Source organism: Acanthisitta chloris, unplaced genomic scaffold (genome assembly GCF_000695815.1).
Source record: "Acanthisitta chloris isolate BGI_N310 unplaced genomic scaffold, ASM69581v1 scaffold17893, whole genome shotgun sequence".
Lineage (NCBI taxonomy): Eukaryota > Metazoa > Chordata > Aves > Passeriformes > Acanthisittidae > Acanthisitta > Acanthisitta chloris.
Window position 1 is genome coordinate 1 of NW_008663437.1, and position 12120 is coordinate 12120.

The window sequence follows — 12120 nt, forward strand, 5'->3', positions numbered from 1 at the left end:
GCCGCGGCCCCTCGGGGAAATCCCGAGCCCGCCCCGCTCGGAAAGTATGGGGAAGGCCCACGAAAGTGGTGCGGAGGGGAAGCGTTTTTGCTAACAGCCTCAGAGAGTTTTGCTAAAGAGCAGAGCGGTGTTTGACAAAGCGCGGGCGAGTAATGCCTTTAATTACGCTCTTAGGAAAGCACAGATAAAAATGGAAATAAGGCGTCTCTCCAGGCTGACACTGCACGGAAGGGAGCGTTGCTGTGAGTACTCCTGTGGGAACCATGGGTGGGCACAGCCGCTGAGTTTGCTGAGATAACTTTCCCCGAGTCCTTATCTTCCAAGAAACACTAATATTGACTTTATATTAATTGTTGGTCTTCCTTACTTTTCTGGTCTCCGTATTTGTGGTATTTTTCGTGGGGTTTTTTTGCAGTCTGCTGTCCTGCAGGTGGGTAAAGGATTGAATGAAGTAGGTAGTGAATGCTGGTGGGAAGCAGCAGGGAGAAAGCTCCTAAAGAACTGGGAGAAATAACAAAGTTTCACAAAGTGAGGTGGTGTGTCTGGGATGGATGCTAGCACTGAGAAGTCAAAGGTTAAAGGTTCTCAAGCATTACTGTAGTGTGGACCTCCTTGTAATGCAAGCAAGTGTCATGTATGGAAAGGCAGCTCTCCTGGTCCTTTGGTATTGGCAGTAAAATAGAATCATCCCTGTAGCTAGGGTGATTATGAACATGGAGAAGCAATGCTAGGACAGTACATGCAATGGTCCTTGAGTCTTTGAATGTTACTTAGCAACTGTTAAGAAAGAGTCAGCAGGGTATGACTAGCCAGGCATCCACAGACCACCAGCAAGTGCTGCACAGGCAGAATGCAAGGTAACAATCGGGATAAACAGGCAGAATTTTTTTTTAAAGTGACTTTCTTTAAGAGAAACAAAGTCTGATTGTGACATTCTTGCTGTTTCTTCACAGCCTAGGTGAAGGGGCTGACTGAGATGCACAGCTGGTAAGTATGGCTTAGAAACAAGTAAGAGCCCTAGTAAATTTTAAAGTAAATTGTGCTAATTTTCCTTCTTGTTTCCCCCCCTCCACCTTTTGTCTTTCAGACAGTTTCTTCCCTGTTCTAGGCTTGGTGCTGTCATTGACCTCTTCGATGTACTCATAGGCAACTCACTGCCCCTTCACTGGCCCATCTAAAATGGTTTCGTGCATCCTACAGGTAAATTTTGACATAGGCAAAAGGACCTCCAGTCTTTGGAAACAGTTTGAAGAAATCTTGCCTGAATGTTTCTGAGCGTTGTTCTGCTTCTAGCTGCTCAGCATGCCTTGCCTGCTCCAGCTCTGCATGCTCTGACCATGAGCAGCAACTCCTCCTTCAGCAATGTGAAGGGCCTGAGGAACCTCACCACACAGGAAGATGGGGCAGTCAGAGTCACTGAGTCCATCGCTATCATCGTCATTGCCATTTTCATCTGTTTGGGCAACCTGGTGATTGTCGTCACTCTGTATCGGAAGTCTTACCTTCTCACGCTGAGCAACAAGTTTGTGTTCAGCCTGACCCTTTCCAACTTTTTGCTCTCTGTACTGGTGCTACCTTTTGTTGTCACCAGCTCCATCAGGCGGGAATGGATCTTCGGAGTTGTTTGGTGCAATTTCTCAGCCCTGCTCTACATGCTGATCAGCTCAGCCAGCATGCTCACTCTTGGACTTATAGCTATAGACCGGTAAGCAGCGCTTTTATAACGAAGTGTAACAAATTGCCTAGTCATCTCAGAGAGTGACTCACTGGCTGTTGAGTTGAGAAGCACTGCAGAGGGTAGCACTGTACTGTTGTAGTGTCGTTTTTCCCTCAGCCCCTCGTGAAATCTTGATGTAGAACAAGAGAAAGTGATGTCATCAGTAATGCAAAATGCAGACATGCATTTAGAGATTTTTCAAGCTGTTGATGGTACAACAACATACTGCTGGAGAAACATAAAATGATGACTTAAAATTCCAGATTATACTCTAAACACGCACTCACACGTAGGAACAGATTTAATGATTGCCTGTGTGCCTTCACTTAAAATTTTATACTGTAAGCATGCACTCACACGTAGGAACAGATTTAATGATTGCCTGTGTGCCTTCAGCCAGGTTTGACAGTCTTGACTGCAACAATACATATTTTTGCATGTAGTTGTTTTTAGAAACAAGGTCTCTGAGCCCACCTTGAGGTTTGCAGAAAACAAGAAGCAGATATCAATATCATCAAAATATGTTCTTTTCTTTATTGTAGTAAGCATGCACTCACACGTAGGAACAGATTTAATGATTGCCTGTGTGCCTTCAGCCAGGTTTGACAGTCTTGACTGCAACAATACATATTTTTGCATGTAGTTGTTTTTAGAAACAAGGTCTCTGAGCCCACCTTGAGGTTTGCAGAAAACAAGAAGCAGATATCAATATCATCAAAATATGTTCTTTTCTTTATTGTAGTCTTTTGTGCTCCTGTTGACTACTTCTTTTCTTGTTAACCAGGTACTATGCTGTCCTGTACCCGATGGTTTATCCAATGAAGATAACGGGCAACAGAGCAGTGGTGGCTCTTGTGTAATGGTTTACCCAATGAAGATAACAGGCAACAGAGCAGTGGTGGCTCTTGTGTACGTGTGGCTGCATTCCCTCATTGGCTGTCTCCCTCCCCTTTTCGGCTGGTCCTCTTTGGAGTTTGACCAATTCAAGTGGATGTGTGTGGCAGCCTGGCACAAGGAGGCTGGTTACACTGCTTTTTGGCAGATCTGGTGTGCGTTGCTGCCTTTTCTGGTCATGATGATCTGCTATGGATTCATATTCCGAGTGGCAAGGATTAAGGCCCGCAAAATCCACTGCGGTAGCGTCATCATTGTGGAGGAGGACTCACAGAGGAATGGGAGGAAGAATTCCAGCACTTCCACATCCTCTTCTGGCAGCCGAAGGAATGCTTTCCAAGGGGTTGTTTACTCAGCCAACCAGTGCAAAGCATTCATAACCATCTTGGTTGTCATTGGGGCTTTCGTGATTACATGGGGGCCTTACATGGTAGTCATTACATCGGAGGCACTTTGGGGTAAAAACAGTATTTCCCCTGCTTTGGAGACATTAGCTACATGGTTGTCCTTTTCCAGTGCCATTTGTCATCCGCTAATTTATGGACTGTGGAACAAGACAGTGCGCAAGGAACTACTAGGGATGTGCTTTGGGGATCGGTACTACCGCGAGTCCTTTGTTCAGCGGCACAGGACGTCCAGGTTATTCAGCATTTCCAATAGGATCACAGGTAAGACACAAGGCTGCAAACGACACTCTTCCTTAAAACCAGTAAGAGCAAGGCTTCATGTCTGTGTGTGCTTGGTGTGTTTCAGGGCTCTGTAAAGAAAGTGAGATGTTTCTGGAGTTTTCTTCAGTCTTTTGTTCAGGTTATCATGAACACTTAGAGCAGAATATTCTGGCAGTTAACATGTTTCTCCTACTCTAGTAAAATTGTCTCAGCCACAGAAGACACAGTGATTGGGTTAATAAAAACAATTTATTTTCTTCTTTCTCAAGTATTTCCTTTTGTGTGCCTTCCATTTGGTGTTGCCTAAATTTGAGCTTTACCAATAGTACTTTTTCCTTGATTCCTGGCTTTATGCTACAACTCTCTGAGATCCACTAAAGTTACATTGGTGTTACTGTTCTGTAAGTTCAAGCTTTTAGGTTTAATGGTTGTGAAGAAAAGGGTCATAAACAAGGTAAATTTATGTAAAAGAGTGGAACTATTTGGTGCCTCCCCAAGTTGTAGGCTGAGAGCTTCAGTTGCTCAGTGTGGTGGAGTTTCATGTGGGTTTTTTAATAGCAATGCAATGACATTCTGATTGTTGGTAATTTCCCTGGTCCTGTTCATAAGCTTCCAAAAACAGTATCTTCAAGGGGCATTTCAATGGCAGGAATTGAAGTTGTTTAATTGGGAAGGAGGATCTGAAATGCAGAAGGAAGGGGAGAGCAGCAAGCCATTTGTTATCTTTTCTGCAACCTGGGATCACTGGGAGAGGCATCTAAATGGAAGAGTTCTGCTGCTGCAGCCACAGCACAAGCTGCAGGAGCTTGGGCCAATCTGTATCCAGGAGATACGATGGATTAATATATTGGGAACCGAAGTGGGAGGAAAAAGACAGGACATTTCCTTCTCTTCCCAAACAATAAGAAGCTGCTGGCTTTATCAGGTGTATTAGCTGGAGGCTGATATGGAGGAGAAAAAGACCCACACCAAGCCCACACCAAAATCTTGAAGTGACACCCAAAGACAGTGTCTTTGTAAGAATTCTAACACGTCCTCCCTTCTTATTGTGGGGATTGGAAAGAAGCCAGGTATCTCTGTGCCCCAGCCTTGCTCATAAGTTGCTTCCCACACTCATGCCTGTCCCATCTGCTGGTGGCTACGGGGTTATTCTCTGTCTCAAAGGTGCCTGGAAAATATCCCCATCCCTGTGAGAGTGTACACTCGGTGTTCAGCCTGTCTGGCTGATAAAACTGCACTGCAACAGGAGTGGGAGGGAGATGGTGCAGGTAGAAAGGAGACTTGCCATTCAGAAAGATTTCAAGGATACCTGAAAGCTACTGACTGGTTTCTAAGATGGGAAGTCCAGTAGCTGTGCACTCTGGGTCAGCAAGGAAACTTTTATATGCAGAATAATAAATAAGGCAGTAGAGTGGGTATTACTGGAAGAGGTTTTTACTATTGCAAACCCCTTAAATATTCATTGTGTAACAAGAACAAAACTCTCTTGCAGATTTGGGACTATCTCCTCATCTTACTGCCCTCATGGCAGGTGGGAGGCCTTTAGGAAACAGCAGCAGCACAGGGGACACAGGTTTCAGCTGTTCACAGGATTCAGGTAAGGACAAGTCTCTCACTCTCTTCATTTGGGCAGAAGATTGCGCTTGGCAGAACTCTCTGGGATAGTCTGCGTTTACACACATAGATGTCTCTTGGTGCATGAATGACATGAACATCTGTTCCAGCTGTTACAACAGAACTGCTGCAGTTGCTTTTTTTCTTCCTCACTCTCAATATATTTATTTGCAAAATGCTGTTTGCAGAATGAGGACCCTGCCTTGATAGCATGTCCTGGGAACAAGACTCACTGCTTTTGTGCCCTTCTCCTTTAGTTTCTGTTGTTCTTTGCAGACTTTCCCTGTATCCACAAGGAACAGAGCAACAAAGTGCTGTGGAGAATGTGCTTCTCTGTTTCCTCTTTTGTAAGAGACCTTTTCTTGTTCATCCTGCAGTGTAAACATAAACACTTGGGATGGTTTCAGCTTACGATTTCTTCACTGCTTAAGATCTCTCAGTTGAAGGTGGTTTGGAAAAGGGAAATTCTGCTGGTCATTTTCCATCTGGGACTGTTGCTATATTTTTCTGGCAGTTAATTCAGCTACCACTCCTTAACTGCACTAGTTACTTTACAGAGTGTTTCTGCTCTAGAGACACCAGAGGGTGATCATCTGACATTTGCTTGGTGTTAGGGGTTTGTTTCTGTTGTAAAGGAAGTCTGTGGAGCTGGGATAATTTTTTGTATTAGTTGTTTTATGCTGGTAGTTTTATGGCTGTTGTGGATATTCTGCAGCTGCATGTGATAAAGGAGAATAGCATCCTGGTAGACCTGTCTGGGTTAAGAGCATGTCGTGTGATCATCTTTTCAGGAGTGGTACCGAGCAGTTTAAACAAATGAACAAACTAAATTGATACTGAATGCTGTTAGAAGTGCTACTGTTGGTGAAGGACAGGGTACAGTGCATAGCCTGGTAATGGATATACAGTGATCCACTGTGAAATGCTGTTTCACTGGTTGCTTTCACTGTGAGGAATTGCAGAGCAGAAAGAAGTCTTAGTCCTTCTTCAATGTTGCCTGCTGCATGCAGTACGTAGTCCTTCAATGTTGCCTGCTGCATGCAGTACATGATCCTGTGGCCTGCGGTGCAGTTGCATCTGTATCTGTCCTGGTAAACAGAAACTGAGCTGTTCATTTGGTGAAAAACAGATTAAGTAGTAGGAGAGGAAAAAAAATCCAAGTGGTGCCATCTGTACACAAAATATGAAGTGAGACCTGAGTCCTCATTGCTAGAAATGTTGCCTTAAGATGAGTTATTCCAAGGACAAAGGTCCACCCTGTAAGAACAAGAGGCTAAGTCGCTTCACTAGCCTCTTTGGAAGGAAAAAAAAAAAGGACTAAACCAGTGCATTTGAAAAAATGCATTAAAATTTCTTCACTAGCCTCTTTTGAAGGAAAAAAGAAAAGGACTGAACTAGTGCATTTGAAAAAATGCATTAAAATTCTGCTCTGTGGAAGAAAATATGACTTCCTGGTGCCAGTTGTCCATTGCGTGCTACATTTCTGAGGAGGATTTGGTACCTTAGGAGATCAGTCTGCCATTTTCAGTAGGCAGCCTCAGACCCAGCTGATTCACAGAACAGCACAGAAAATCTTAAGCTTCTTTGTGACCATGTACTGGGGCAGCATTCGTCCTTTCCTGTGTGCTGGAGGGAGACATATGCTGCAGCACACAAGTTTTGCCTTAAAAGATTTTTCACTTGGCGACATGGCAATGGATTGTCAGCAAAGACTAGACCTGTGGAACAGTATGTTGTTTAGAAGAACATCCCAGTGATGTCTCTCACTTTCTACTAGAGGTACATCCCAGTGATGTCTCTCACTTTCTATAAAGTGGGTGCTGCAACACTTCCTTTAAATTTGAGGATCAAAAACAGTCAAGTGCTTGAAGAGGGATGTGAAGCCACTCTCTGGAGGAGTTACAAAACCTGGAAGGTACTTATGTCACATCAGAGGAGTAAATGGACTGATACTAAAGTGTCACACATTGAGTGTGTGCAAGCTGTGCCTTCCAACAGCAGGTTCCCTGAGAACTTCTTGCTCAGCAGTGTCCTGGTGTGTCCTCAAAATACTTTGCTTCTCCCTTATGCAGCAGAGAGACCAGCCTTGCAAGGCAGGTTTGGGCTGCAGTCTTGCCCTCTGTGTGAAATCACTGCAGAGATGCCAAGATGAATTTCTTTGTGCTTTTTAAACTCTGTTTTGTATTGGAAAGGTGCAAAGCAGATTCAGGGAGGTGAAATCAAAAAAATAAAAATACTCCTGAACTGGAAAAAAAGATTCATCAGACAAAATAATTCCTAACCAGCAAGGAATTTTTTTCCCCATGAAAATACCCTTCGAAAAAGTCAGAGTAGGTTATTAGAGGCAAATTAAATTGAACAGAAAAAATCTCTAGTTCGGATTTGATCCAGGTCTGATTACAAGCACATTTGGCAGCTATGCTTGTCTGTCTCTTGGGTAGTCACTGTTAGCCTCTTGTCTTCATCAGGAAGTGGGGGAAGTTGCCCTCAACTTTATCCTTTATTTACTGAAGGTAAGGTTTCACTTTCTGCTGTCCTTTTGACATTACAAGCTCTGTGGCTGAGAATTTTGGAGCTGCTTGAGCTTTCAGATGGCTAATGAGGAAAGATTTCTGAAGCCTTTGAATGGAAAACTCTGACCTCGTTCTTTTCCTGTGCAGTGTTTAATTTCAAATTTGCTCACAAAAACTGCGTTTAGGCATCTTTTGAAGGCACTGCTATGGGCTGAAAAGGTTTTGCTACTATACTGTATCCCAGTGATCCTGTTTTACTTGAGAACTCTTTCTTTGTTTCAGGCACAGATGCAATGCTTCTTGAAGATTATAGCTCAGATGGCCCTCAGCCCCCACACTGCATCTGTCCTCCCCGAAGGAGGAGTTCAGTGACATTTGAAGATGAAGTAGAGCAAATTAAAGGTGAGTTTATGAGTAAGTATGAAAATGCCCAGAACCAGCTCTCTTGCCTGCTCAGAAAGCCTCTCAAGACCTTCAGAATTGTCTTGAAACATGTCTGACCACTGTTTGCCTTGAGAGAGAGGCCTGACCATTCATGCAGGTACAACGGAAAGCAAGATCAGGTCTTTTCTTACAGTTCTCAAGCAACAACAGACAAGAACAAGAGTTAAAAGTTGGGATTCCCTGCATACATATAATTTATATTGCACAGCAGTATCCTCTCTGCAATTCTATTCATCTTGGTGGCTGTTGGAATCTGTTTTGTGTTCCTCATATTTTGATTGCATTATCCCAGTGTTTGTCATTTGCTGCCTCCTCTCAACTTTGTTACTCACAGACTGAAATTCTTCCATCTACAGATTTTAATGATCTGAATATAATTTTGTTCTATTTTACTTTTTTTGTTTAACTTCTACCTCACTTACTTTCTTGTGTATGTTTCTCAGCAGATGCGAGTGAAAACAGATAAATCACACGCACTTTTTTTCAGTTAACTCACTTACTGATTCTGTGCTAGCAAAGTGTTGCTGTGATCATGGGTAAAATATTGGGCAGTTAATTTAGGCTGATATGAACTTTCTAAACAATGCATGATTTTGGACAGGATAAAAATGAGCAGAATGCCTTTGTGAATCAAGTAATAATAAAACCTGATGTTTATGATTCTGAAATAATGAGAATTCTTTCTATGGAATTTTTTTTAAAATCTTGGCAAAATTTACTTATGTCCTCTTCTCAGCATGATGTGAATATTTCCTTGTACAAATACACTACCATACAATTACCATTATCTTTCGGAGTGGTTACATAGGAGCAGACATTCAATTTTTTGTCTGAGTGAAAGAGGGAGTCTTAGTGCAGAAGTTCCCCAGAGGTTTAGCAATTCTCCCTGGTAAGTGTCAGGGTTTTCAGGATCCCTGAGTCTTTAAATTATTTCAGCAGCCCCACTGAAGAGTTATGTTTGGGACAAACACCTGTGTTGCTCAATGTGTTGGTGGGTAGAGAGGTATATAGATGCTATAGAAACAACTGCACCCACACTGAAGAGCAGGTGTATCCCAGGTAATAAAAGGTTAAGAATAAGTATACTGCTGTTTGCAGCTGCAGTCCTCAACCTCTTCTGACATGGAGAGCCCCACTGCTTCCACACTGGAAGTGGGTTCCACACTGTGGCTGGAACAAATTTAAACCTAAAGACAGCAGACTCCTGATTTTAATCACTACTTGGAAGAAGCCCATAGCTAATCTGTAACCAAAACATCTGGTGTTTGGTCTTAAAAATAGTATAATAATATAATATGACATAGCTCTTAACTGCATTGTTCATATCAATGAAGTGCAAGACCTTAGTCACTGAGAATCCCTGTAAGGCTGCAAGTCATGCTTACAGTAGAGGAAGAACAAATTGAAGGTTCTCTTCCTGTCTCCTGCATGAGTTCTTGCCTGATGCCAGACAATTCCTATTGTCCCTAATCCAGGACTCTAGGTATTAATCAGAAATCAGGCTGCAACTGCAGTTGGGTACAAGTTCAGACCAATAAAATTCAGTGTGCACAGGTTGAGATTCAGAAAATCATTCAATATACACTTACTTAAGTTAAATATGTAGAAGCATTTTGTTTCATCTGATCTTTTTTTTTCACTTGAATTGGAGGTAAGCTCTCTGCTTGACCTGTCGAGGTCACTCTCAAACTTTGTGTTCATGGAATGGTTTAGGGAGCCTGAATATTGTTGGAAAACGCACTCTGTAGGGCAGTTATTTTGCAGGTCATACCTTTACAAAAGGATCAGTATTAGTCTTAAAGCATTTACACAGCCATGCTCATCAACTGTTATATTCCTTTGTTCTTTGGTTTTTTTCCCCAGAAGCTGCGAAGAATTCTGTTCTTCATGTAAAAGCCGAAGTCCATAAATCTCTGGACAGTTATGCAACCAGCCTAGCAAGAGCTATTGAAGCTGATGTGAAAATCAGCTTGTTTGGGGAAGATGCTTTACCAGGAGCTCTGTTCCCTGCACGGACTCTGCCAGGAAGCAGTATGAACACACGCCGTGGTGCCAGGCCCCATGCCAGCCAAAGACTTAAGCTGCAGAGCATTGATGAAGGGAATATTTGACAGGAGCACCGGAGTAAGAAAACAGAATGAAACCACTAAGTGGGACCTACTGCAGCTGTCAGTGTTTCAACAGGACCAGGATACCTTGTTGGGGTGTTTTCAGTGTTTTTTCAACACTTGAAAAGCAGCTGAATTCTGGTACTTGCATCAGCATTTTACAGCAGGGTTTGTTTACTGTTTAGGGTGCTATTGACTCTTTTGTGCCATGTCTTTATCACACAGTGCATAGGAATGCAGGGTTTGGTTTCACTGACCAGGTCATTAGTCTGTTGAATCTTGGGTCCATTATTTGCCAAAGCTGATACAGGAACAAAACAGGAAAAATATGAGCAGTGTTTAATTCATTGTTGCATCCATCCTCTTCTGTCCACCAGGATAATCAGTTGATACTTGATAGCTGGGGTGCTCTGACAGGAGCTTGTGCATTGGATACTACATACAGCCTTGCTGTCACAGACTCCCAGATGAGGAGCATGGGCTTCACTAAGGGTAAAACCTGAATTTTTCAGAGAGCTCATAGAGATTCTGGTCCTACTAACCTTTGCTGGGGGATATTTCTGGCTGTTCAGCCATCAGAATGCTAGATCTGACACTGGATTGTACATTGCTTCTGCAGTATGGGACACCAGCTTCTCTGGATGTAATGGGTGGGAGCAGACCTGTGCCAGAAACATCACAGAGGTGGTATTTGGCAAATCATTAATGCAGAATTCTTAGCTTCTCTGAGAAATCCAGTTCACATCCCTGGTTTTGCTTTTACTAAAAGGGTACTCTATGGCTGTGATAAGCTTGACTGTATATAAATATTACCACTTCGTATTCAGGATTCATCTTTTCTAGAGAGAAAAGAGTTGACTTGCTGGGTTTTTTTAATCATGAGGGAATGTAGCATTTAAGCTATAGTTACCTCAGTGCTTCTATGTTTTGGAGTATGAATTCATTAATCTCAAAATTAAGAGCATTTGGCACTTACATTGCACTTTGCATGTTCTTAAGCACTGTAGAGACATTACCTTGTTAGGCCTTTGTGAGAGGGTTGATCAGCCCTGCTTGCCAAAGAAGGGGAACCTCTGCAGTCAAGCTGTTGGCAATGAAACAAGCTGCAAAGGTGGAAAGGTTTGTTGAGAAAAGAGGGATGAGGTGGATCATGCAAGTATATCCAGCTTGAGGAACCTTTCTGTGCCTTCCTGGGCTGCCCTCTTCCTTACTTTGGGGGTCATTATAGCCCTGCCTTACTGCCTGTTTCAAAGAGAGGGAGACATAAGCGAGCAGGATAATTCCTCAGGGGTGAGTGTCAGTAGCAAATGAACTTAAGGACCAAGGATTTGCATTTGTCTATCCTGTGTCTGCTCCCCTGTGCCTCCATCTTTTCCCCAGAAGTGGTTTGTATGAGGTTTTGCTGGAGATGTTTGGAAATCTTTCCCTGTGAGTGCAAACTGGGTGTACACTTGCTAAGTTATGGCTGTGTATGACTTACTCAGAGGCACAGAAGCAAAGAGTTGTGAGACAGAGCCTGGGTCCAGTACTGTATTTAGACATCCTAGTTGTCTGTGTTCCCAACTCAGAAATGTAATTCAGCACAAGCTTATGTCCATCTCTGGACAAAGCAACTTGACTTTATGAACTAGCCTGAATCCCATTACATTCCCATGTGAAATATAACTGCATGCTTCAAATTCAGTACATGGTTTGCTGATTTAAGAACAGGCTGTCAGAGCAAGAACACTTAAGCTCTAGTAAGATGGCTCTTTGCATAATGCAGGAATAAAATAACTAGTAATAATGAGGCTATCACTCCTGTATTTTTTGCTTCTAGCCTGTTAGATAAATTGGCACCTGTGGGCATTCCTTAGTAAAAAAACAAAATCAGGATACTTGCCAGGCAGTGCCCTGCAGTGAGGTCATTATTGCTGTCGTTAACATTACAATCACAGTTGCTTGCAATACTCAGCACTCCTTGAGATGTACACTTGCCTGCATCCCTTTTACTCCGTATTCCTGCTTCCAGACATGTTGAGCAAAGTCCTTGCTGAATGTGAAAAGGGCACACTGAGTATGTATGGATCGTGGTGGTGTTGGTGCTAGTCTGTGCTCAGGAGGAAAAATTCCAAGGCACATGTGAAAGTACAGAACTGTCAGTATTGTGTAAAAAGCACGTT

General features: G+C 42.9%; 1 protein-coding gene across 1 annotated transcript; it reads left to right on the forward strand.

Annotated features, from left to right (window-relative positions):
• The first annotated feature begins 1265 nt into the window (after positions 1-1265).
• On the forward strand, positions 1266-9961 carry GPR161 (G protein-coupled receptor 161). Its single transcript, XM_009071003.1, has 6 exons — positions 1266-1705; positions 2502-2548; positions 2602-3279; positions 4772-4876; positions 7689-7808; positions 9714-9961. Exons 1-6 carry the CDS (start codon positions 1266-1268, stop codon positions 9959-9961), a joined length of 1638 nt encoding a protein of 545 aa, XP_009069251.1.
• The last annotated feature ends 2159 nt before the right edge of the window (positions 9962-12120 follow it).

Excerpts from the sequence above, each read along its gene's own strand:
- GPR161 (XM_009071003.1), top strand. The coding sequence starts at position 1,266 with ATGTTTCTGAGCGTTGTTCTGCTTCTAGCTGCTCAGCATGCCTTGCCT. Across the intron at positions 2,549-2,601 it reads TTATCCAATGAAGATAACGG|GCAACAGAGCAGTGGTGGCT; the intron begins GCAACAGAGCAG and ends TGAAGATAACAG. Across the intron at positions 4,877-7,688 it reads CAGCTGTTCACAGGATTCAG|GCACAGATGCAATGCTTCTT; the intron begins GTAAGGACAAGT and ends TCTTTGTTTCAG.